The sequence below is a fragment of the Stenella coeruleoalba genome (genome assembly GCF_951394435.1).
Source record: "Stenella coeruleoalba genome assembly, chromosome: 15".
Lineage (NCBI taxonomy): Eukaryota > Metazoa > Chordata > Mammalia > Artiodactyla > Delphinidae > Stenella > Stenella coeruleoalba.
The window spans coordinates 11,897,935-11,924,256 of record NC_137161.1 but is presented as its reverse complement, the minus strand read 5'-3'; the positions used below and the strand labels follow the sequence as shown (position 1 = coordinate 11,924,256).

General features: G+C 48.4%; 1 protein-coding gene across 3 annotated transcripts in view; it reads right to left on the bottom strand.

Annotated features, from left to right (window-relative positions):
- The window catches only part of PTGIS (prostaglandin I2 synthase), a 53,709-nt gene that overhangs the window by 2,492 nt on the left and 24,895 nt on the right, over positions 1-26,322 (bottom strand). For 2 of the 3 annotated variants that reach the window (XM_079944455.1, XM_079944457.1), the window contains 5 exons: positions 23,984-24,165; positions 16,652-16,820; positions 15,519-15,700; positions 13,860-14,011; positions 11,293-11,373 (listed from right to left, as the gene is read on the bottom strand). In XM_079944455.1, coding sequence (XP_079800581.1) covers positions 11,293-11,373; positions 13,860-14,011; positions 15,519-15,700; positions 16,652-16,820; positions 23,984-24,165 — 766 coding nt within the window. Of the gene's footprint in view, positions 1-8,040; positions 11,374-13,859; positions 14,012-15,518; positions 15,701-16,651; positions 16,821-23,983; positions 24,166-26,322 lie in introns of those variants that run through there. The other variant, XM_079944456.1, reaches the window with a different exon arrangement.

Below are 26,322 nucleotides of genomic sequence, written 5' to 3'. Positions count from 1 at the left end.
ACCTAGAGGAGGGAGCAAGGCCTCCCTAAGGATGCTATAGTTGGGCCCCATGTTTACTCATTTATGCTTTCACATACATATTTACTGCATGGTAAGTAAATAGGTGCTGTGGACACAGCAGTGAGCCCCTGTTCTGGAGGAGAAAAACTGAGCAAGCCACAGTGCCCTAAGGTAAGATCCTTCCCCATCTGGCCCTTTCCTTCATTTCTAAAATTAAGGAATTCATTTCCATGGAGTTGCACATAATATTATTATATATTTTAATCTGTTCATTTCTCGTCACCTCCATCATCACGATCCGTGTCCAAGATGCCATCATCTTGTAGGTAGAGGCAGGGATGCTGCTAAACCTCCTCCAGTGCACAGGCTGGAGCCCCACAATAGAGAATTCTCCAGCCCTGAATGCCAACGGCGCCAAGGCTGAGAAACCTTAGATTAATTTAATAGAAGGCAAAGGTATTTCCCAGTCTGGAAATGCTATTCTCTCAACCAGTAATTAGTGAGCACCTACTATGTGCCAGGTACTACTCTGAACACTGGAAATACAGTGAGAATAAAACAGGCCGTCTCTACACTCATGGACTTATATTCTGGTGGGGGATACAGTTAATAAACAAGTAAAAAAATAAACCAGATCATTTGAATTGTGTTAAATGCCATGAAGAAAAGTAAGTGAGAGGAAGTGATACAGCATGACTGGGAGAGGTATCAGCAACTTTAGATAGGGTGGTCAGGCAGGAAAGGCTTTCTGGAGGAGGTGATATATCTAAGGCAAGAATCTGAAGGCAGGGAGAAGACAACCATGTGAAGTCCTGAGGATGCAGGTACAGGCAGGGGAAACAAAACAAGCAAAAGCCCTAAGATAGAAATGAGCTTGGGAAAGGAAGTTAGAGAAGTGGATGGAACCAGGCCAGGCAGAGCCCTTTGGGGATTTTATTCTCAAGGTTAAGGAATGTTTTTGAGGTTTTTTTCTTAATTGTGATGGGAAGCCATGATAGAGTTTTAAGCAGAGAAGTTCCATGTGCTGGTATATGTTTCAAAGTGATTCTTCCAGCTGCTGTGTGCATTATGGGATTTGGGGGACAAAAGGGATCAGGCGGCGGCAAAGGAAGCAGCAGGAAGACCCATCATGAGACTTCTGCAACTGTCCAGGCCAGAGATAATGGGATTTTGACTGGGATGATAGTGGTGGGAATAGCTGGGCAATTGCATAGCTACAGGGCTCTGACAGGGGAGAGTCCTCCCCAAGTCCGAGGCCAGTGCTAGATATTCCATGTCATTCAGATTTGTCACTCCAGGTGGCCCAATTCCTGCAAAGTTCTGGCTCTGGCTCCAGATTCAGATAAAGAACATCTGTGTACAATTGGATGTTAGAAGTGCAGATAGTGCAAACAGTTCTGTAACTTTTAAGCAAAAGCCCTGTTGCTACTACTTGTTCATACATTTACTCAGTGCAAAGGATTCAGTGCAAACTTAAGAAGGAAGTGTTGCCAGCGGCTCAAAGAGTGAGTTCTGGAGTAAGAATGATTGGTGCCATTTTTTGCAAAATGACCTTGGGCAAGTGGTTAAACCTCTCTGAGGCTCAATTTTTTTCTTCTGTGTAAAAGGAGGATGGAAATTATTATAAGGAATTTATAGAAAGCATTTACTCGTTGCTAGCTCTCATTATCTGATAGATCGTAGGTTACCCAAGGGCAGGAGGTGGTCTGTCTTGCTCCTCTCAAGTAACAGAATACTTTACTAACAGGAGCTTAAAGAATGAGGATATTTAATTATCTCACATAAAAATTTAGGAGGAGGGTGGTAGGAGAGTTGATTAAGCAGCTCAACTATGTTATTAAGGACCCAGGCTTCTTCCATTTTTTTTTCTCTGTCTTCTTCAATATATTGGCTTTTTGTCCCAAGCTTGTTGCCTCATATTCACAAAATAGTTGCCACCACTCCAGGCATAAGTCTCCGTAAAACCATATTCAAAGGCAGAAAGAAGGAGATGGCCAAGGTGGCCAAAAATAATTCCCCTTTTATGCTTTTACCCGCCCCCGCCCCCCCCCCCCAAATCTCTGCCAAGTTCCATATCATGGGTCACATGGCCACTCCTATACCAATCACTGTCAAAGAAAACAGGATTCACCCCTTAGGGCTAGGCTAATTACTGCTCTTACAAAATTGAAGTTTATTTAACAAGGAAGAAGTGAAGATTAAAGTTGGGTAGGCAACCAACAGTGTCTGCCACACTGTTCCCATAGTGCCCAGCACAATGCCAGGTACAGAGTAAATGCTCAATAAATATTTATTGAATGAATAAATAAATCCTCTTACATGAAGGTATATAAGAAACTTATAAATAAGACACACCTCTGACCCCAAGAGTATCCAGTCCTATTGGTGAGGGTGGGGGCAAGGTATATAAGAAATAAAACTGGCAAAGAGTTCTCTTATGGGCCCCCTCTCTGACTCCAAGCCTTTCATGAGGAGACCCTCTGAGATGCTTCACAGTCTCAAGTCAGCTAAACTGATATTTGTATACATCTTTTTAAAAGAAATCGTTAGTATGTAAGCAGTGTTCAAGTCCTCTAGGCAATCCCCTGTGCTAAATAGCAGAGGTCATGTGCTGGTTATCTGCAGACTTTTGTTGTGTGGCCATCACAGATTTTTTTTTTTAGTTAATATTTAAATATCAGAGGGATTTCCATGAAAATCTGGATTTCTGTTTTCTCTTGAAAAATTAGAGGAACTGATTAACACTGGCCCACATTCCTGTGTAACATGGCAATTACAGCTGGCTCAAGCGGAGTGGCTGGCCTTGAACCACAGCCACCCCCTTTAGGCAGGATGTGCTCTCTATCATGCTACAGTCTCCACCCCTGCCTAATATTCCTCACTCAAGACACTTTGCTTATTTATGTTACTTTCCTGGCCTTGGTATAAATTTAAGTTCATGCTTGTTGCACACAAAGGCCAAGGAAGTCCAAAGAAGTTGTCTTGCCGCTCTCTGTTTCCCCAGGCTCTGCATAGTGCCCAACTTAGAAATTTTATGTTCTAAATGAAAAGACGATAAATTATTTGAAAGCACCTGGTCTTCATTTCTTAGAATTTTCCACCATCATAAGCAGAGAGACTAGAAATAAAGCCAATAGAAGGGATTGTAGAGCCCAGAGATTGAGATACTGAGTCCTGTCAATGTCATTAGAGCTCCTGGATCCAGCCATGCCTGAAGGTAGTGCCTCTGGGTTTCCCACTTATGGGAACTAGTAAATACCCCTTCTTACCTAGGCCAGATTGTGTTGTGATTTTGTCATTTAAGTCCCAAAGAGTCCAACTGATTCAATTCTCTCTCCACTAACCAGAAGTTTACCATCTCCTTATAATGTACTTATAGGAAACAGGGCAAAAAGAGTAATAAAACTTAGAATGTTTTACGGAGAAGGAGCCCTGCATTGAGTTCAAGTATAACCATCTCATTCTACAGATGGGAAAACTAAAAAGCTCATCAGGAGGTGCAGTAAGTACCCTGATGGTCAACCAGTAAGTAGGCAGCCAAGTACCAGCACTAGGTCACAAACCATCTTCTGCTCAGGCCCTCTCGGCAGACTTCCCACTGAGAGGCGTTGAGAGTTTTCTCCGAGGCTGAATGAGGTCAAGTCAGCCCAATTCATCCATGTAAATACAAGTGAATCCCCGTCTAAGCTGGGTTGGCAAGAGACATGTCCACTTCTGGGCACTGAGCAAAACTAATTAATCTCCTCTCCCCTCTACCCACAGACCCTTGGGAAGGAATAATTGTTTTCGGTTATGAGGGTACTCAAAGGCTCAAGGGATATAATTGACATCTCTGAGTGGCTGTCACTCAGGACAATTGCTCTATGTGGTGGCCTTGCCCAGATACAGTTCCAGTAGCCCCAGGGATTTTTCTAGCAGCTTGGAGTCCAGTCTTTTTGCCCGTTTCTCTTTTGCCCCAATAATAATAATCATAATCGTAATCATGAGTAAAATGGGGTTAATGATAGAATCTACCTCCCAGGGTTGCTGGTGGGACTAATGAGATAAGGCATGTGAAGTGCTTAGCACCACACCTAACACTAGCAAGTACACATTAATGTAACTTTAGTAACTATACTGACAACCACAGTAACAACAGCTAACGTGGATTACGCAGTTACTATATGCCAGGCACTGTACCTATTAGCTGTTGGATGGTCTTTGAGTGACCAGATGTCTGATTCTAGTACTTTTTCAATCTAGCCTGATTACCTTTATCAAGCCCTGGGGTTCCTGGTCCAGGTTCCCGGAAAGTGGGTGAGCTTGATTTTCTGACCAACCCAAACATTTTTCCATTTTATCTTTTGCTCACCACCTACCCATCAACCCAACCACCCATTCATCCATCCATATACTCAGCCACCAAACTATCCAACTATACACCCGCCCACTTATCTACCCACTCACCCATCAATCCATGCACTCATTCACTCACTCATCCTTCTTTCCATTCATTCACATATTCTATCCACTATCCATCTTTCTACCCACTCATTCACCCATCTATCATTATCCAGCCATCTACCCATCCATATACCATCTGTCTTTCCATCCACCTGTCTATCTACCCATTCACTCGTCCATCTATCTATCCATCGATCAGTCTATCCATCCATCTATCCATATGCCCAATCACTTACCCACCTAGTCACTCATCCACCTACTATCTACCCACCCATGCATCTACATACTCATTCATCCCACCACCCAATCACTCATCCAGCCCAAATATTCATGCATCTACCCACCACTCACCCATCCACCCAGCCACCCTACCCACTTTCTCAGCCATTCCCACCCATCTACCACCTAACATTTTGGGGTGTTTCCTACACACAATGCTCTGTGCTAAGCTGTGGCATGGTCTCTTGAGCTCCCTCCCTGGGAGGAAGTGTGGACACGACCAGAGGGTCCCCACAGAGGGAGATAGGTAAACCTGCACGTAGTCCATTGAGCCCCTTCATGGCCTGGACTTTGCCAAAGCCACTGGCTTCCAGGGTCTGTGGTCAAACAATGATGAAATACAGGGTAAGGATGGACTGAGGCATGGGCTTCCAACAGAGCAATTAGAGGTAAACTAATACCTCTTCCCCACAGAAAAGCCTGGGAACTCCAAGATGCAGTAGAAAAGGAGTGAGTCAGCAAAAGGAGGAAATAAAAGCCACAGAGATCAAGGGCTAATTAACCGATTCTCCTAAGATATCATTAAGTCCAGCCCTCCTGCCCTTTGGAGACTGATCACTCTCCTACTTCCTTTCCATCGCCCTTGTCCACTCTGTCCTGACCTCATCTGCCTCCTCTCTCATCTCCCTTCCCTCATTTTATACTTCCTTGAATCCAACGTCCCTGCTGCAACCAGGGTTGACCTTTAAAGGCACCAGTCTGACCACATCGCTCCCCTACTTATAATGCTTTATGACTCCTCATTGTCCAAGATAAATGACAATCTCTCCCAAGATGAGAAAAAGGCCATTCTTTCACTTATTAGCACATATTTCCCAAGCACCTATTAGGTGCCAAGCTTAGGTTGCATGTTGGGAATCCAACAGTGGTGAAACCAACCTGCTGTCCTGGAGCTCCCATTTAAATGGGAGACATAACCAGAGACATTTAAAAATAATCTAATATTGATACTCGATGTGAAGGAAATAAGTAAAAGTGTGAGAATAAGAATAATGGGGAGGAGAGGCAGCGATTTCAGCTCAAGAACTTCCTGAGAGAGTGATGGTGCTGGTGAGTCTTAAGTCAGAGTGATCACCAAACCATAAATATAGAAGGGAGAGCAGGTGCAAAGGCCCTGGGGCAGGTGGGAGGGTTGAAGGAGATGGAAGACGGCAGGTGTGGCCAGGGCAGAGTGTATGAGGGCAAGAATGGGCTGAAAAGGAGTAGGAAAGAAAAATAGAGGAGGAGAGAAAAACCGTGTAGGTGAGGGTTGTCTGGAGGTTTCTGGATTTCATAGCAAGAGCATTGACGGGTTTTAAGCAAAGAAGTAGTTGACCTGATTTTTAACTTCAGGATATAAAAGGCTGTTTTAGAACCTCTGAGGTCTCCGTTTCTGCTGTGTTCAGAGCCTCCAAACTGGGCACAATACATGACAAGCCCCTCATACCTTTTAGTAGTCACTCTTTATTTCTCCCCATACCTCCCGCCCCTTAACCCCTCGAAACTGCTAACCTACTTTCTGTCATTATTGATCTACCGATTCTGACATTTCACATAGATGGAACCATACAATACGTAGCTTTTTGTGACTGGCTTCTTTCGCTCAGAATATGTTTTCAAGATTCATCTATATTGTACCAGGTACCAGTACCTCATTCCTTTTTGTTGACAAACAGTATTCCATTGTATGAATATACCACATTGTGTTTATCCACTCATCAGTTGATGGACATTTGGGTTGTTTCCACTTTCGAGCTATTTAATACTAACTCTTGAGTGGTTGTATTAATTCTGATATGGAACCTACCTTTCTGTGTTAGGGGTATTCAAATGTCCTTTCATAGACTGACAGTGGAAGCAAATGACAAATGTATTTCTTAATGTCCTTACCTGGCAAAATAAAACTCTGGAGTCTTTCTCTTGACTTTTATAGTACAGGGGTCTGAAAGGTCAAAGTCCTGGAGCTGCAGACCTCTGATAGAAACTCAATGGCTCAGAAAAGCCAAATGTTGTCCCTTTGGCCCTGCATGCGGCTCAGACCATGACTGGTAAACAGAAGAGCATAATGCAGCACTTGTCAAGCTGGGGTGCAGTGCCCTTCTGCAGGCACATATTGGTCTCCTGGAGAGAAAGACTACATTTCCCAGCCTCCTATGCAGTAAGGAGTATCATGTGACTAAATTGTGACCAATCAGATAGAAACAGGTTTTTCCCCTCTTTCCGTCTCTCCCCTTCCTGCTGGCTGGAATGTGGACAAAATGGCTGGAGCTCAAGCAGCCACACTGGTCCCTGAGGTGGAAAGCACTGGTTACAGATGCTGGAGGGACCAAAGGAAGAGGCCTGGTGACTGTGGAGATGCCACACCACCTCTGATCTCCTGCATCTGCATGAGAGAGAAAGAAATGTCTGCTGTGTTGAATGTAAACATTTTAACGTATAAAATGTTGCTGTGTTACTTTGTGCCTCCATGGCCCCCCACAGATGAAGGACATTTGCCTCCGGACACTATTTTTTTTTTTTTTTTGGCCAAGCTGAGCGGCAGGTGGGATCTTAGTTCCCAGACCAGGGATGGAACCTGTGCCCGCTACAGTGGAAGCACAGAGTCTTAACCGCTGGACCACCAGGGAAGTACCAGGACATTATTTCTACTCAAAGATTTGAGAGAAAAAAATGATTTTCCCTTTTCAATTTTTCCCAAAGCTAATATAATTCATTTCTTCCTGGGAATTCCCTGGTGGTCCAGTGGTTAGGACTCTGAGCTTCCACTGCCGGGGGCTTGGGTTCTATCCCTAGTCAGGGAACTAAGATCCTGCATGCTGTGCGGTGTGGCACAAAAAAAAAAAAAAATCTTCTCTTCTTTTTAATATTAAAATAAATGCATATATCTGCATGAAGGATAGGTAACATTTAGTGAACTTGTAAGACACTTTTTTGCTTGCCTTACTTTGGGCTGTGAGCCTCCTCCCCAAAATCCGCTAAGGGTACCCGGTCCCTCCTCTGCCATCAGGAGGATTGTTGATAGAAAGATCCTGAACATGGTCTCAGGAAGCAGGGAGGCCTGCATTTGAATCCCGTGTCTACTACTTATTAACCACAAGATCCTGGGCCAGCCACTTCACTTTCTGACCCTCAGTTTCCTCCTTTGTAAAAATGGAGATAATAATATATGGTCTGGAGGGTGGCTGGAGGTGCGACTTGATTCTGTCCATGAAAGGCCCTGTCCCAGAGCCAGGCACATACGGACTCTGTGCTCCCTTCCCAGGCACTAACCTCGCTATTCTGGACACAGCCAACTCTCAATCTGAATCACACTCAGAGGCAGTTCCACAAACAAGGGTGATTTAATGTATTTCAGCACATTTCGACTCGATAATATTATATAAAAATAGAATTCTTTGTTAAAACAGCAAGGTGGAAAAATCACTGCTACTCACGAAACACCGTCTTTAAGAAACAACAAACACACAAATCAGTGACGCTGAGCCAGACGATTCATCTCTCCAAGCTTGTTTTTCCATCTGGAGAATGGGCAGGTGGGATGTCCCCAGCTCACTGTGGGCGGGACCCACTGGTGGCAGGAGATGACCCTGGGCAGCCCTCGCACCAGGCGTAATGCACGCCCATGTGGTGGGCAGCCTACTCCTCTTTCTCTCCCTTCCCCCCACCCTGTGACTGTCATGGACAGAGTCTCAGGGTGGTGCTGGCGTGGCCTTAACGCCACTCAAACATGTGTTTGTTTCATTTTGTAACAGAGAAGAGACAGAGCTCAGGCTCCGAGCCTTGGTGACACCAGCACAGAGGACCCCTCCTCAGCAGATTTCTTTTTCAGTCACTTTCTATTTCTGGCAGCAAGCGATACATGTTGTTACCGGCAGAGGAAAAAAAGTCCCCTTTTTAAACAAATTTAAGTTTAAAAAATGAGACTGTTTAAAGGAAAATACATGGTAAATAACAATACAAAATATAGCAAAAAATAATAATCACGATGATGGTAAAGAAACACTCCCTTAGGTCAACCTAAGAATATTTCTGACATAGGTCCTGCAATTTTGTGATTCTAAAACAAAGTATGAAGAAATACAACGACATCTGGGTACCTTCCTAAATAACCTGTAGCAAGGAGCTAACCCACTCCTCTCTCCCTCTTTTCTCTATAGCTTATATTTTTTAAAAGAAGAAAGAAAAAATAATAAAGATTGAAACAAAGGTGGGTTTAAAGCATTGTCTCCCAAGCTGTATTTCAATATCTCTGATACCAGCTGGAGCTGCCTGGTGGGAGAATCGTCTCTTCCTAATGATTGTGGCTCCAAGGTGTCACCTTTAAAGGGAAAAGGCCCTTTTTTGAACACAGGTGAGAATCTAGTCTCAGTGACAAAGCAGCCCTGATTTGGAAGGGGGAAATCAGAAGGGCTTTTCCCCAGCACACCAGGGTAGCAGCCACGTACAAGAGATCTTCCTGGAGCTATTTCTGCGGCCTCCTCCCTTCCCTTCCAAGCCAGGAAGGAAGAGGCAGCTGAGGGTTGCCATGGAAACTGGCTCCGTCCTCCCACAGGAGGTTGCCAGCCCTGATTTCCTGCAGAGTTAAGAAGCAGGAGGCAGTGGGGGTCACCCAGGCGTGAAGATGGGTTTCCCTGGGGATATCCCGCCTCCTGCCAATCACAGTGCCTGTCTGGGAATCCTAGGGCCGCCTGGAGGCTGAGGGCCAGGGAAGCCCCCAAGCCCCGGTGCCGCCCTGAGAAGAGACTAGCCCCTGGAACATTCAGAGATCTCAGGTCCTCCCTTCTCGCTCCAGCTAAAGCTACAGGGACCTAGCTATATGTGTGTATGCGTGTCCACATCTCATGAGATGCATCCACCCATGGGTGTCTCTGGCTCTGTCAGCTCTCTGATGCCAAACAGAACTGCCGGTCCACCAACCCATTGAGCCCAAAGAGCACAGAGCCACCCATCTAGCATTTGCTACTGGGACAGTAAGTCTGTTTGCAAAATTCTATCAGCTTACAAGCTGTGCGACTCTGGGCAAGTCACTTCACCTCTCTGAGCCCATTTCCTCAACTATAAAGAGGGCATAACCATCCTCTCTTTGCAGAGATGCCGTGAAAAGTAGAAATACTATATCTACTGTTCCTGTCACAGGCATTTAGAGGGTCCTCAATAAACAGGACCTAATATTAATACTTGTCATCATAATAAAAGTTTCCAGGCAATTTTTCTTTTTGATCTTTTTTTTTTTCCTAAAGCTGATGCAAAGGCAAGTTTTCATCACTGATCTGTTCGATCAAAGGGTGGTGCACCCAGGATAGGATGGACCATTGGTCTGAGAACCAATCAGCGGGTTCCCACCACCTCCTACAATATCACCTCTAAGAGTAGGAACAGGGTTCTCAAACTTGGGTGTCTTCGGGGGACAGGAGGTGCTGTGACTAGAAAAGCAGACCAAGTAGAAATCCTGGTGAACCAGAGCCCACAGGCCCCCGGTAGGGAGACGGCTGCTACTGAGCTCTGGCCAGTGGTTGCCCTTGGGAATATGGGCCCAGTGTGGACAGATCTTTCAAGTTTTCAAGAGAAGCTGGACATTTTGAATCAACTTTCCCAAAGATGACAAGATAACACTAATGTATTTTTTTTTAAATGTAGGACAAACAAAACAGGCCTGCAATCTGGACGGGGCCCACAGCTGGAGCTTCTAAGCTAGAATGTAGGAAACCAACACCTCCTCTTCTTTGGCTTGACCAGTCCCAGGAGCCCTGGCCGCTTCCTTTCACTGGGGCCATCCAGTCGGGGCTGTGTCTTGCTAACTCCCTGCCTGAGTCCCAGCGCTGGGAACACCCACCCCGTCTGGAGCCCATAACTGTAACGCACAGAAGCCTGGTCCTCAGAGCCCATCATCTGGAGGCTGCCCCCACTCCACACTGGGGATGCACCAGCATCGGGAAACCCTCCAGCATTTTCTCAAGGATCGGTGTGAACGGAGAGATGGGGGAAGTGTCTAGCAAGTGGGGCGCCTAGGAAAGCAGATAGTGTAAGAGACTCTTTGGCTTTAGGTAGTTTAATAAAAATTTGGGGACAGAGTTTATTTCAACAGACGCACTGCCAGGCCCAAATGGCCTTTTAGTGGCCAGCATCTGCTCGGACTGGTTAGGGTCTGGATGGCACCACTGTCAGGGCCTTGGACGGCAGCCCGTGGGGGCTGGGGGCAGAGCAGTGGGGTCTCCTAGTTGTGCCCCGTCTGCCCGAGCTTTAGTGGGTATCCTAAAGGTGAGAGGGGCAAGAGGGGCTGGGAGCGGAAAGAGCCTCATTTTGGAACTTAACCTTTGCAGCAGATAATCCGCAGAGCTTTTGGTGTCTTGTCTTCACTCCCCTACTTTCCCCTCCCCCAGACACAGCCTTCTAGGAAAAACAGTAGGGAAGGGATAACGCTTGGCACCGTTGGGTGTTCAAAGCTCTGTACCCAGGCCGAACGCAGGCACAGAACGTTGGGCGACTAGGGTCAGGCTGGGTGCGTGGAGTCCCATCTGCCCCGGAGCTCAAGGCCGGATGCGGTAACGGACAGGCACGTCGTGTTCCGGCTGCATCAGCCCCAAGCCGTACCTGCTGAGGTCAAACAAGGGCATCTCCACGTCCGGGCTGATCAGCTCCAGGTCAAAGCGCGCCAGCACGAGGAACACGAATCTGCAGAGAGACAGTGTTGAAGGCATGAAGGGGGAGAGTGGGAGGCCTGTTTGGAGTCAGGCAGGAAAGCAATGGCGTCCTCCTGGGTCTCACCCCAGCTCTCACTTTGGTTAAAGTGGGAAAGGAGGGCGCGAGAGCAGAGCACAGGCATTTCCTGCTCACCAGCCCAGGAGCTCCCGAGTCCTGGCTGACGGCCTGTGGGCAGGAGTGACGTGGGTCAATTCCACATCAAAGCATTTCCGAGCTAGTGCCTGACTCTCCAGCTTTCCCTACTGCCTGGCAGCTGTGTGGGTTCCATGCGGAGACGATGGAGTGGGAAGATGGGAAGATCCTGGCCCCTGAGTCCCTGCACGGAGGGGAAGAGCCCCCCCAAACCCACAGCCAACGTTGTGTGAGTGGGAACTAAACCTTTGTTATACGAGCCACTGAGACTTGGAGGTCGTTTGACACAGCAGAGCACAGCCTAGCTTGTGATTAACACGGACAGTGACCCTTGTTGATTCTTCCCACCATACGCAGCCCAGACCCCCACCAAACTCCTGGAACCGTCTGCCTCGTCTGGGCTGCTGCTGAGCCACAGCTGCCTTTGTGAGATCAGAAGCAGGCACCCCTCCCTCCAGATATCTTACTGCTGTCTGGGGAAAACTGTTAGAATATACCAGCTTTGCAAGAGCAGGCAGGCACTCTTTACTGCCACCTTCTGGAAAGCTGTCCTAGTAAGTACACAAACCACGTGATGATGTCATCAGTGGGCCCCGAAATGTGGTGGCAGCCCCACCTGACGTGAACGGGTTCCACCTGCCTTATCTTACCACCACCTGTGTTAATAAAGGTCAGGCTGGATCCTCTACTACTCTGGACCTTACCACCTGCTCCCAGGGCGAACCAGATGCCCAATGCCGGACAGAATGCATGGCAGGGATTCTCTAATCTTATTGAACGACTGAAAAAGAGGGAAGATGAGGACAGAGCAATGTCAACGTTCTGGGCAGGAGAGCTGGGCGCACACCTGGGCTCTGCCTTTTGTTTTTTGGCCATGGGATCTTAGTTCCCCTACCAGGGATCGAACCCATGCCCCCTGCAGTGGAAGCACAGAGTCTTAACCACTGGACCACCAGGGAAGTCCCTGGGCTCTGCCTCTTAAGGGCGTGTGATTCTTCCCACTCGGGGCCTCGGTTTCTCCATCTGGTCAAAGAAGGTCAACAAGGTGGGATGTATCCATTCCAGCTCTGAAGCTGCAGGATGGTAGAGGGTGAGTTTATATGGGTGGGGGGGGGGGTGGAAGGTATCTGTACCCACACCTGGATTTGGATCCTGGCACCTCCACTCCATCAGGTGCCTGACCGTGAGGAATGATTTGACCTCTGGAGTCAGTGATAGACTGACCAGCTGGCAGGTATCATGACAATTAACTGAGATTAAAATAATAACAAATTAGCTCAATTATTGAACACTATGTTCCAGACACAGTGCTAAGCATTTCATATCCATTATCTCTTTTTATCTGTCCAAAAACTTTATGGAGTGGGAACTTCAGTCGGTTCTGCTGCAACACTTGTTTTGAACATGTGCATTTGTTCCAGTGGGATTGATCTATTAGGGCAAGAATGAAGCGTAACACAAATTTCACATTTGCTTGTGGTCATTTCATCTGCAAGAAACACTGGGAGAATGAAAAACTGCACCCAGCTGAACCAAGCTGAGCAGGAATTCACAAAACGCACACACCAGTGGGTGGTGACCCACACCATTCCCTTCAGGCGTCTGACCTCAGATAACCCTCCTCCCAGGCGTCATCGTAACTCACAGCTCCATCCAATGCCCACTTGCATGGCAAACGTCAGGTCGTTTTCAAAGTAAAGCACCATATTTATTGGAGCACTTAGGTATTTCTGTTTATTCCATTTAACATGTGTAAACCTATACTACTGTATTTTCCTAGGTGCATATCTTTTTGTGTGTGTGTCACTGGTGAAGTTTTTGAGGGTTGGGCCCCAGCCCTATTTCCCCCACAATCCTGTGGTTTTTACTTTGTGATTTCCCATGGTGTGGGGATTTTTAGCAATGCACATGAAGCGTTAGAGCAGAACCAACTGTATTATTATCTCCATTTTACTGTTGAGAAAGCTGAGGCCAAAAGCTTAATGTAATGTGCCCATTCACTAGCATAATGCCTAAACATTAATAATAGTAATATTAGTAATCACAAATAATAACTTTTATCAAATACCTACAATAAGCCAGGCAGTGGCTAAAGTACCTAGAAAGTCCACTTCATTTGTCCCGACACCCCTGGGATGTAGTATGATCAGTACTCCTATTTTACAGTTGAGGAGACAGAGGCACAGAAGGTTACCCAGCTGGACAGAAGGACAGGCGGATGTCATAACCCCTGGTCCAATCTGTTTGTGATCCGAAGGCCAAGGCTCTTGGGGCCCAGGGAGGAGAATTTATGAGGCACTCGGCTCCCCGTGCCCGGTACTCACTGTTTGATGCTGCTGATGGCATAACCCCTCCCCAGGCACTGGTTGTGCCCTGCTCCCCATGGCATGCTGTAATTCTTCAGTCGCTTCCCATCCTTGTAAAAGTCTTTCTTCTCTGATCCATCAGGGTTCAGGAATCGGTTGTATTTAAATACCTGAAATAGGAAGAAGGTCCCTTTCTGATGCCACCCCCAAAATAGGCATGGACAAAGAAAAATGTATGAGGATGTTCATCACAGTCTTGTTTATAAGAGAGAAAAACTGGAAATAATGTAAAGCCCAACTGATAGGGGACTGGTTAAAAATTATGGCAGGTCTTTATAATGTTGAGCTTGGTCTGTGTGTGCTGACATGGAAAGAACTTTTAAGACTGGTTGTTGAGGGCTTCCCTAGTGGCGCAGTGGTTAAGAATCTGCCTGCCAATGCAGGGAACACGGGTTCAAGCCCTGCTCCAGGAAGATCCCACATGCCGTGGACCAACTAAGCCCGTGCGCCACAGCTACTGAGCCTGCGTGCCACAACTACTGAAGCCCTCACGCCTAGAGCCTGTGCTCCACAACAAGAGAAGCCACAACAATGAGAAGCCCACGCACTGCAATGAAGACGCAATACAGCCAAAAATAAAAACAAATAAATTAATTAATTAAGAAAAATAATAAAAGGACTGGTTGTTGAATGAAAAAAGAAAGTGTTGGAATAACATGTATTGTGTGATCCTGTACTACACACCTGCCTATTCATATGTGTGTGTGTTGTGTGTATGTCTGTAAAGGCATAAATATTATCTAAAGGACACGCTCCCAACCACTGTTAGAGAACCCTGTGGAACTGGAGAGGAAGTGGAATGAAGATAAGTTTTTACTTTTAAATATATATGTCTATATTTCTATCTTATAAGTATATATTACTTTTGCAATTTAAAATAAAAGAAATTAAAATTATTTTTAAAAAAGAGAAGGCCAATTTCCTTTGGTTACATTGTAGAGTGGTAATGTGAAGATTGTGCCTGAGCATAGGGCTTTGTTGTACAGAGTAGGTGCTAAATGAAGGATGGGTGGAAGGATAGGTGAATGGACTGGTGGATAGACAGGTGGAAGGGTGAGGTGATGGATGGATGGTTGCATGGATGGATAGATGGATGGATGGATGTTGGGTGGATGGATGGATGCATGGATGGATGGATGGATGGATGGATGTTGGGTGGATGGATGGATGTTGGGTGGATGGATGGATGGATGGATGGTTGGATGGAGGCATGGATGCACAGCACAGAACCTGGCACACAGAAAACATCCAAACCTGTTAAAAATTGTAAAAGTTTGCCCCATCTCAAATTCCAGGGAGAGGTAAAAGTGCTGGGAAGCTGACATTATAACATTCTGAAAACAGGAAAAATTGCTCAGCTGTCCCCTGCAAAGCGCTTAGTGTGTGCCAGGTGCTATGAAGATCTTGGTTACATGATCACATTTAATCTTCCTGACAACCCTGTGAGGCAGGTGCTATTCTGAGGTCCATTTCACAGGTGAGGAAACAGAGATACAGAGAGATGAAGTGATCGGGGCAAGGTTCCCCAGCAAACAAAGAGCAGAACTGGCTGCCACTCAGATAGGACAGATCCTGAAGCCACTCATCCTCCCCCACAGCCCCTGGTCTGCCTTTTACCTCTGGGTCTGTGTAGATCTCCGGGTCCTTCTGGGGACTCAGGAAGGGGAAGAGGAGGAGGCGGTCGCCACATCGCAGGGTGAATTCCCGCCCATCTGCCATGGGCAAGGCCATGTCCACCACGACCTCGCGGGTGATGAAGGGTGCAGCGGTGAGCCTGAGGCTCTCACTCAGCACGCTGTCTGCACAGGGCAGGTAAAAGGGGGGTTCAGCACTGTCCTCTTCCCCACTCGAATGCCACCCCCAGCTCTCATTTTACAGAGGCAGGTGGAAAGGCTCAGAGAGGGTGCATGACTTGCCCACCATCACAAAGCAAGACCCAAAATGGCCAAGTGATGAGATGTGATTGCTGCAGTCTTCAGAGACTTTGGACATGAAGGTTTGGGTCTGACCCTAAAAGAAGCTGTGAGGGAAGGTATCTTCCAGGGAGATACCAGAGCAGGCTAGGGAAAGAGCAGGGCCAGCCATATTGGTTGTGTCTGCCTGCCCAGCATACATTCCGTTTCTGGAAACAGTTCCCTGCTTTCTTCTGGGGACCATCCCCTCCCCCACTCTCAGGGGTTGGGCTGTTGATTTCACTAATCAGAGCACCCATGATTGGCTCCAGATGGGCACATGACCCAAAGAGAGCCAAAGAGACACATTCCTGGGGCTCTGGGTAGGAACGTTGCAGAGAAGCACACCCTCCCAGAGCCGGGAACACATCAGCCCGGAGCCACTGGCAGCCATCTTGCCAGCCTGAGACTGGAGTCAACCCAGTGGAAAATGAGGCTGAGGATGGACAAAGACCTGATGGCATTGCTAAAGCACCTGGATCTACCTGTGCCTGAAGCCAGTCCCTCTAGACTTTTTAGTTACCTGCCCCACGTGAAGTCCCTTTTCTGCTTCAGCCCATTTAAGTTAGGTGTTTTGCCACTTGCAACAAAAAATCTCCCACTGAGACCATGGAACATGGGTAGTGGAGACCAGGGCATGGAGATGCCAGGTCTATGAAGACAGGAGGCCCAGGGGGACCCTAGGTCAGAGGACACCGATGGACCCTGGACGCTGGGAACCCATGACGGGGAGGGCGGGCTTGGGGGCCCATGATGCCCTGGCCTTTGGGGCTGTCTTGGAGGGTCTGACTGTCTCACCAAGCACAGGCATGCTGTCCAAAACCTTCTGTGGGAGGGCGGTCATCTGCGAAATGGGCTGCTCTGCTTGCAAGAGCATAGGCTCAAGCTCTCCGCGGACAGCAGCCAGGGCCTCGGGGGTCCTGAGAAGGAAGAGCAGGACCCAGAAGGCGGCAGGACCCATGTTCCCCTGAAACGAGAAGGCGCCCCCGTTACAGCATCAAGAGCGCAAAGCTGGGCTGGGAGCTCACCAGTCTGTGCCACAGACACAGCCTGGGCCAAGGCACTGGGGCCGGGAGGCCTGGCTTCCCACTCCTGAGGACCCATGTCTATCTTCGGCCTCAGGACACGGCCCAAATATGCTCTGGTGGCTTTGGCCTAGCCCAATGCCTGCTTCAAGGCCACTCTTGGCATCCCTGACCTTGAGTAAAATCATTGATCTGAGGTCACACAGGAAACCTCCATAGCTAATCAGCGAAAATGTCAGTACAAAGTATATCAGTTAAGATTACTGTTAACATCTGAGGATGGATGCATCCTTAGCCCCAATTCCCCAACCTTCCCTGCATGCATGCTTCTTACCGTGTGACTCTGCACTTCCTCACATTAAAGGGGCAGAGCGTATTTCCTCAGCCCCTTGGAGTTGGGCTGAGCCATGTGACCTGCTTAGGCCAATAGAACGAGGCAGAATGGACAGAACAGCAGTGCTAAGTCTAGGCCTTAAGAGACCTTGTGGGTTTCTACTTGCCCGGCTAGCTGGCTGGTCCCAAGAGGAAGATGAGAAACACCCGGGGCAGAGCTGAGCTGTCCAGCCGAGCCTGGTCTAGACCAGCTGACTCCCAGCAGACCCACAGACAGGTGAGTTAAATAAACGCTCATCAAGGTATGCCACCGAGTTTTTGTGGTTGGTTGTTATGCAATAATAAGAAACTGGTACAAAATCTGAATGTTTGCTTTCAAATATTTGAGTATTGTGTGCATATATAGCAAAGCAGCAATAATCAATGATGACTGTGAAAGCTATTAGTTTCTTGAACAAAAATTATGTAAAACTTCCCAATAGGTAAATAATTAGGAAAACGGATAAAATTTCTTGCCCCAAGACTTCAGCCTTGGCTCAATATTTTAATACTCCGGTATTTAGCATGTGGCTAAGATATGATGGGGTATCCTTAAATGAACTCTAGATATGGTTGGAATACCGATTAACCTTGATTTGGAGGAAGATTTCTGTCTACCATAAATGACTATCTTATCCAATCTTAATAATGGAATATTAAGGAGTCATCAAATATCATGTTTACCAGAAATTCAATTACAGACACTATTGCACATGGACGAAAGGACATTTGCACAAGGATACTTCTCACGGTGCTGATGTAACAGGGAAAGACTGGAAGCAACCTCAATAGGAGATCAGTGTGATAAATGATGACCCAGCCATAGGATGATGACACCGGAAGTTGCTAAAAAGGAGCTGACTTTGTGCGTGCTGATATGGGACAGTAGCCAAGACGCACTGAAGCAAGATGCGGGACAGGGCCTCATCGTGCTACCATTTGTGTGTACATTTAAAGAGGGACATATATGAGGAAGCACAGACCATCTCTAGAAGGAGATTCAAGAACCTGGCAACTGAGGTTTCCTCTGGGACAGAAGCTGGGAGGGGAGAGAGGCAGAAAATAAATGCACAAAGCATCAATGATGGTGAAACAGATTTTCTTTCTCTTTAGCTGCCATGAATTTAGTGGTGCCAGGTGCCCTCATTCAATCTTCCTATCAAGCAGGCACCGTTATCACACCTTCTTACTGAAAAGGAAAACTAAGCATGCCCTAGTCCCTCCCCACTGCCCAGCAGATTGTGGGGGGCTCAATGGTATCTGTCAAATAAACATCTATGTTCCTTTGGGCTGGGGACCTCCAAGGCAGGCTTGGAGGTGGGCTGGCACAGCCCAGGACCAGGACCAGGCAGAGTTGGGTTCAAATCCCAGCTGCCCACTTCCTGTGACCCTGGACAAGCCACTCCCCTCTCTGGGTTTCAGAACCTCCCTCTTGGTAAAATGGGAATAAATACATGCCCACTCCTGGGGCGGCCACAAGGAATACGAGTGACTCCCACAGGCTGAGCACACGGTAGGTGTTCAGAAGTGGTCCCCCTCTCTCACCAGCCCCTCCCTCGGGTTCGAGAACCGATGGAGGCCTTGGACTCTCTCTGAGATTTCCTCCAGAGCCTCAGGTCCGGCTGAAACAAGCAAGGTCACTTGCTGTCCATCACTTAAACAGCCAGGGGAATGCAGGCGATAAATAATTCAGCTTTGGGTTAACTCAGTGCCAAGGCCATTTTACCTGCCCAGATGGTCAGATGGGGGCCACCACTCATTAATTACAAAGCAGGAGTGGGAAACAAGGCTGCTCGGTTAACTTTGCTTTCAGGAAGAAGCTGTGGCAAGTTAGGGAGGTGACGAAGACTGCTTTCCGCCCAGCTGCACCGATGTGTGAGCGTGCATGTGTGTATGATCACACAGCCACGAGATCTTTAGTCCACTACCCTGGAAGCTGAGTGTTCTCCCACAGGACCTTGCCTCAGTTTACGAGGACACTTCTGTCTAATCTCCCTCCCTCCCACTGCAGCAAAAGTCCACCACCCAGCAGCGCCTGTGCTCTCTTCTACCTTTTCTGTGAACGACGGTATCTGACCTCCAGGGGGCGCGCACTGTGAGCCAGACCCGGTGCTCAGCGGCTCACGTGCGCCACCTTGTGGCCTCCTCTCCGCACTGTCAGTCAACTGGAGTGGGGACACCTGCAGCCCTGCCTGCCCCGCACCACTCCCCTGCCTTTGGGTAACAGCAGCCCATTTTCCTTCGGAGAACTACCTCCACTTCATGTGAAGTCCAGTGGATTGTCTGGGGCGAAACTACCCCCTCCAGACCTCAGGTGTGACCATGTGACCCCAGCCTGGGCCACTCAGTCAGTGACGGACTCAGAGGGGACAGGTGACCTGGGCTGGGCCAGTGGGTATCAGACTTGGGGTTTGTGCTGGAATTCACGGGAGAAAGAATCCCTCCTCCATGGGGACTGCCAAGTTGCCAAGAGCTGCTGGTGGCCTTTGCTGCCACCACCTGGGAAAGCCCATCTGAGGCGTGAGAGAACACAGAGGTGAGGGGTGGGAGATCACAGATTCCATTTATTTTCATTTTTTTGTGATTAAAATTTTTTTCTAAGGGAATAAAAAAATACTCTAAGTGCAAAGTAGATCCTGGATTGGATCCTGGAAGAGAAAAGGGACAGTAGTGGAAAAACTGGGGAAGTCTGGATAAAGTATGGACTTTCAATTAATAGTAATGTACCAATGCTGATTTCTAGTTTTCCCACATGCACGGTGGTTCTGTAAGAGGTTAACACTGGGAGGAGCTGGGCGAAGAGTATTTGGGAACTCTCTGTACTATCTTTGCAACTCTTCTATAACCTATAATTATCTCAAAATGAAACTACTGAAGGGGAAAAACCCAATTCTGTGCACAGCTATTATTCTTATTACCTCCTCCTTTTGGATGGTGAAATTGAAGCCCAGAAAAGTGAAGTGATCTATTCAAGGTCACACAACTAGTCAGTGGCAGAGCTGGGATTCCACCCAAGTCTGTCTCACTCGAAACACTGCTTTTGCTTTTCATCCTCACGTTGCAGTGCCTCCACGATCACGATCGCGATCATCTCCACTGAGCAGCTGAGCATCTGTAAACCCCGTGCCCATGCAGCTCCCACAGTCCGCCTCCCCCCACTCAGGACCACCCAGGAGTTCCTGCAGCCATGGCTGCTGAGGCCAAGGCAGACGTGGAGAAGGAAGAGAAGAATGAAACTTGACTGATGGGGCCGCGACAGTTAGCGGTGTCAGTCCCAGCACTACTGTGGTCAGCAGAGCCACCCATTGCCTGACAGCTCAGAGCTGGGAGAGCAGCCCGGACCATGATGGGCCCGCAGGGGCAGGCCTTTGGGAGCTCTCCTCCCTCCGCCCACTCAGCCCACCCCAACCCAGCCCACGTCCCCTAGGAGCCAGCCTCTTCCCCTGCCTGGACCTTGGATCTCAGCCCACCAGGCCCTCCTCTAGCCCCTGGATGCTGGAGACCCCCTGACCCCTCCATCAGCCTAGACCCCCAGGTCTGGGGCTCTGGACTCACGGAGCCTTTTCGAGGATCCTGTGAGATGATGTTTGTAAAGTGCTCAGTCGGGTGACTGGCACAGGGTTAAGCGCTCAACAGTATCTTTTGAAATGATTACTCCTCACTCAGATCTGACGACAGCAATCCCAGCTACCATTTCTCAACCCCTTGGAACACTTCCTGCAGCCAGCCTCTGGGTGGCGCTCCCTCCGAGCTCCCCTCCCTGGCGGCTCCTTGTCTCCCTTGCTGGCTCTCCTCATCTTTCCGACCCCCACGCTGGAGAGGCCCAGGGCTTGGCCCGCTTCTCCATCCACCCTTGAACAACCATCTCTGCGCTGTCAACCCCCCAACATGTCCAGCCTGGACCTTAACCCTGGACCCCAGACTCTTCTTTTCTCCAGGCGCTCCTACCTGCCCGCTCTCCAGCTAGAACTCAACATGCCCCAAACAAACCCCCGACTTTCTCCCCCAGAAGTCACTCCTTCCACCATCTTCCTCAACTTCAGCCTTCCTGCTACTCACGCCCAAGCCTGGAGTCATCCTGGTTGACATCTTCTCCTAATGTCCCATCCAAGAGCAAAGCCTGTTGACTCTACCTGGAAATATGTCCAGAAGCCAATCCCTCTCCCTTCTGCCCTCTGGTCCACACCATCCTCTCTTGCCTGGATATTGCTGCGGCCTCCTCCCTGGTCTCCTTGCCTCCACTCCCCCCACTACAGTCTATTCTCAGCAATGCAGCCAGAATGACCCCTCTAAAGCAGAAGGCAGGCCATGTCACTCCTCTGCTCACAGCCTTTAAAGGGTTTCCATTTCAGAGGAAGAGCCAAAAGTGTTCCCCATGGCCTACAGGGTCCTGCATGGTCTGGCTCCTGCTACCTCCCTGCCGCATCACCCTCATCCCCACCTCAGGGCCTTTGCACTTGCTGCCCACCCCCTCCCCCATCCTACACAGCTACATGGCTCACTCTCTCACTTGCTTTGAGGTTCTGCTCAGATGTCACCCTCTCGGTGAGGCCTTCCTTGACCACTCAAAAAAGCAGGCCCTCCTCGCTCCTGCCGCCATCCCTTTTCCCTGCTTTATCTGTTCTCCACAGAACTTACGATCTGTAATACATTTTACATATTTCCGTGTTTAGTAATTGTCTGTCTTCTCCCACCACGATGTCAGCTCCTTAAGGGCAGGGGTCTTTGTTCTGCTCACTGCTCTCTTCCCAGCTTCTAGAATGGTGCCTGGCACACAGTGGGCCCTCACTAAGTATTTCTTGAATATGTTTATTGAGCACTAGTTACCTGCCAAGCACAGTTACAGGATTTTACATGGATTGCTTCCTTTCATCCTCCCCACAACGCCTTGAGGAAGGTCCTGCCGTCTCTATTTTACGGAGGAGTAAAGCAAGGCACTAAGAAGGGACTGACTTGCCAAGTGGTGGTAAAGTCAGGATCCAAGTTCAGGCAGGTTGTCCACAGAGCCTGTGCCCCAAACCACTGGGATACCCAGCCTCTTGGCCCTACTCTCAAAAGACTCGAGATCTTGAAGGGTCTTCCACCTGCCTGAATTCTGGACGCTGCCAACAACTCAATCTCAGAGGACACCCTGACCCCAACTCTTGCCCAGTTCTCCTGGCCCCGCCAAAGGCTGTTTGCCGGGCTTGCTGCCACTCAAGCCACTAGGCCAGCATCCGGTTCTGCTGACAGAGGTCATTTCCATAGGGGATTATGGGGACAGTTTGGAGTCCCAAGTCACTGCCCATAAATATGTTATCAGACACTAATGGGGCCCCAACTGCTGATTAAACCCAGCCCCCAACCCTTCCCAGCCTCTGCCTGCAAGGACAGTTAATGGCTCTGGGAAAAAACTAAAAATAAGTCGTAAGTCAATGGGAGAGGAATTACCCAGAAATGTCAGCCTGTGTAACTGTCACTGCCGAGGTGGGGCCCAAAGAAGGAGGGGCTCACGGTTGGGGCGAGGGCAGCAGCCAGGCCTGGAGATGAGGCAACCTCAGCCCTGCTTTCTCTCACTCCAGTATCTAGTCCTTCACCAGCTTCACTGGCCCTGTCTTCCCTTGGTTTCCAGAATCTATGCACTTCTTCCTCATCTCCATGGCCACCACCTCCCCTTCCTGGAATACTCTATCCCCACATCTTCCCCCAAGTCCCCAAATCTAGATCTTTCTTATCATCCAGGGTTCAGCTCAGTCATCTCCTCCTCAGAGAGGCCACCCTGGCCAGAGTAGACCTCCAGGACCTATCTAGTCATGACCCTGTTTTATATCCTGCCTATCAGCATCTAAAATCACCCTATATCTCTTTCCCTGATGTCTGCCCCACCCCGGCCCCTGACTGAAACAGAAGCAACACAGAGCAGGGTCTTTGAGGTCCATGGTAAGTACTCAGTGGAACTTTTAAATGAGTCTTCAAGATAACTGGTCTGCATACTTCAATAATCTCAAGGTCGCAAAAAACAACTAAAGGCGCCAAAACTGTTCCATATCAAAGAAAACTAAAAAGGCAGAATGACTAAATGCAGTGTGTGATCCTGAGTTGGATGCTGGACCAAGATGAGCCATAAAGAGTATTATTAAGACAACTGGCAAAATTGGAATGTGGACTGTATATTAGATAATGATCCTGTATCTGGGTTAACTGTCCTGAATTTGATCACTGTGCTGATCAAATGATGACGTAAGGGAATATTCTTGCTCCTGGGAGATGCACGCTGAAGTAATTAGGGGCAAAGAATCATGATGTCTGCAACTAATTTGCAAATGGTTCAATAAGATACGCACAGTAGGAGACAGAGAGAAAGCAAATGTGGTCAAATGTTTAAAACTGGGGAATCAAGGTGAAGTATATATGAGTTCATTAAACTATTCATACAGCTTCTCTGTAAGTTTGATGTTTTTCCAAATTAAAAACATATATATCGAATGAATGATCCTGTTCGACAGTTAAGAGAGTCAGGGAACTGGGGCAGACAGCTGGGTGTGTGCGCACCTCCCCACAGCCATACTCGCAGCGGCACACCTCACTCATGTTCACCTACATGCACCAGGATGTGAGCGCCCATGCAGGCACATGCATACGTGCTCGCAGGCATGTGCCTAAGTGTGCCTGATGGCACACACGCACATGAGGGCACACACGCCACACAAGCACTCATATGCACAGCCTCACGTCCACACCTGCACACACCCACCTGTGTGGCCCAGAGCTGCAGCACCAGAGCCCGCGCCTGCATCTCCTCCGACACGCCCATCTCCTCCAGGTGCAGCAGGTAACTCTCCAGCCATTTGCTCCGGTGGGCCCGAGTGGCCAGCCTGGCTGGGGACAACAGCTTCCACAGGCGACCTTTGACCCTGCACACCTGGTCCTTATCCCCTGCAGGGACGGAGCACAGAGGATGAGGGTTACAGATCCACCTCCAGCCCAGGGTCACCCAACCCTGACCTCCCATTAGGCCAAGGGTCTTCCAGGTGTCACCCCAGGGGATGGGGAGTTCCTGTGGGAAAGAGGCGACAGGGACCCAGCCCTTAAATGCTGGCCTGGCCCAGAGGAAGTACTCAGTCAACATTTGCTAAATGAATGGGCTTCTCAGCACAGCAGGGGGAGGGGCAGGAAACAGGGAGCCACATTCTCCCTTCCTGGGGTCTGATCCCAGAGGAACACCAGCCCATGTGGGTGGGGAGACCCTGAGAGCACACTCAGCACAGCGTCACTCAGGGGTAACAACCAAACTGACCACCAAGAGGGGACAGGTTGGTCTGGGGTCTCAAACTCAACTACTACCTGCAGGAAAGGCAGGTAAAGTGAATGAGGGAGGAGGGACAGGAAGGGGCCCAACGGGAGGGTCGGGTGGCTCCACTCAGCTCCACCGACCAGCCCAGCCCAGCCAGGGAGCCTGGGTTTCTAGAAGAAACTGAAATCCAGATGTTCAGGGGAAATCTTCTCATGTGTTTTAAAGTTAGCATCTCAGTAAGAAATTTTTAATCACCACACAGGCCACAAAAGCATCTCAAGTTAAACTGGCTCACGGATCACCAGTAAACACCATTAAATAAACGATGGCGTGTTTACATTCTGGAAAACCGTGAAGCAGTGAAAACCAATGAGGAAGCTCTTTACGTCCAGCCCTCACCGGGCCCACACGGGCAGACCATTGAAGGAATAAAGTCAGATGCTTATTTATTTATTGTATTAACGCTACAAGATGATGCTGTATTGACATATATATATGTGCAAATATAAGACTTGGCTGTTCCAAAATCACTCCTTGGAAAAGGGGGAGTCGCTTGGATTGCTACAAAATTCCAGAGTACTAGAAACTCTCTCATTGACTTTTTTGAGCCACAAAGCAGTGTTTCAGGAAGGTCCATCCACCCAGTGGCTCTAAACCAGGCTGCACGTTACAGGATGTAAAACGTAGGCGACACTTATTCAAGTGCATTAGTTACGTTTTCAAATAATATGCTCCCTATGCTTTTCTTCAACCTCTAGACACTTTCAGGTGACATACTTCTCAATTTAAACCAGTGAGGCCAATTGTTATCTGAAATACATGATTTTCCTCTTTCCCAAATTTTCAGGTACTGGAGCATCACCAGGCACGTTTAAATCTCTGGCTGCTCAGGTCCCCACCCCACCCCCACCAATCTCATCAGAATCTCTGGGGGTGCGGCCCAGGCACACGGAGATTTTAAACAGGTGGGTGCAGGGTGCAGGAGGTGCTGAAGCCACCTCAGTTGATGCTGGTTCTAGATGCTTACTTACAGGACCGATCTGATGAGATTGATAACAAAAGGAGGTAAAGGGCTTCCCTGGTGGCGCAGTGGTTAAGAATCCGCCTGCCAATGCAAGGGACACGGGTTCGAGTGCTGGTCTGGGAAGATCCCACATGCCGCGGAGCAACTAAGCCCGTGAGCCATGGCCACTGAGCCTGCGCTCTAGAGCCCGTGAACCACAACTACTGAGCCCACGTGCCTAGAGCCTGTGCTCCGCAACAAGGGGAGCCACTGCAATGAGAAGCCCGCATACCGCAATGAAGAGTAGCCCCTGCTCACCGCAACTAGAGAAAGCCCACGCGCAGCAACGAAGACTCAATGCAGCCAAAAACAAATAAATTAATTAATTAATTAAAAAAGGGAGAAAAGAATCAAAATAAAATTAAATTAAAATTTTTAAAAAAGGAGGGGAAATTTAACGCAGATTTAGAAATGACTGGCATTTTTTAAGGTCTGACAGCACAAGTGCAGGTCTTGAATGTCACTGTAAATACGGCTTTTAAGGATGACTTTCAAAAGCAATGCAGTATGCAAAGACAACCGACAGAATGGGAGAAAATATTTGCACATCATACAGATACTTGTATACACCCATGTTCATAGCAGCATTATTCACAATAGTCAAAAGGTCGAAATAACCCGTGTCCATCAACAGATGAATAGGTAGATGAGAGGTGGCATAACCATACAATGGAATATTATCCGGTCTTAAAAAGAAGGGCATTCTGATGCACGCTACAGCAGGGATGAATCCTGA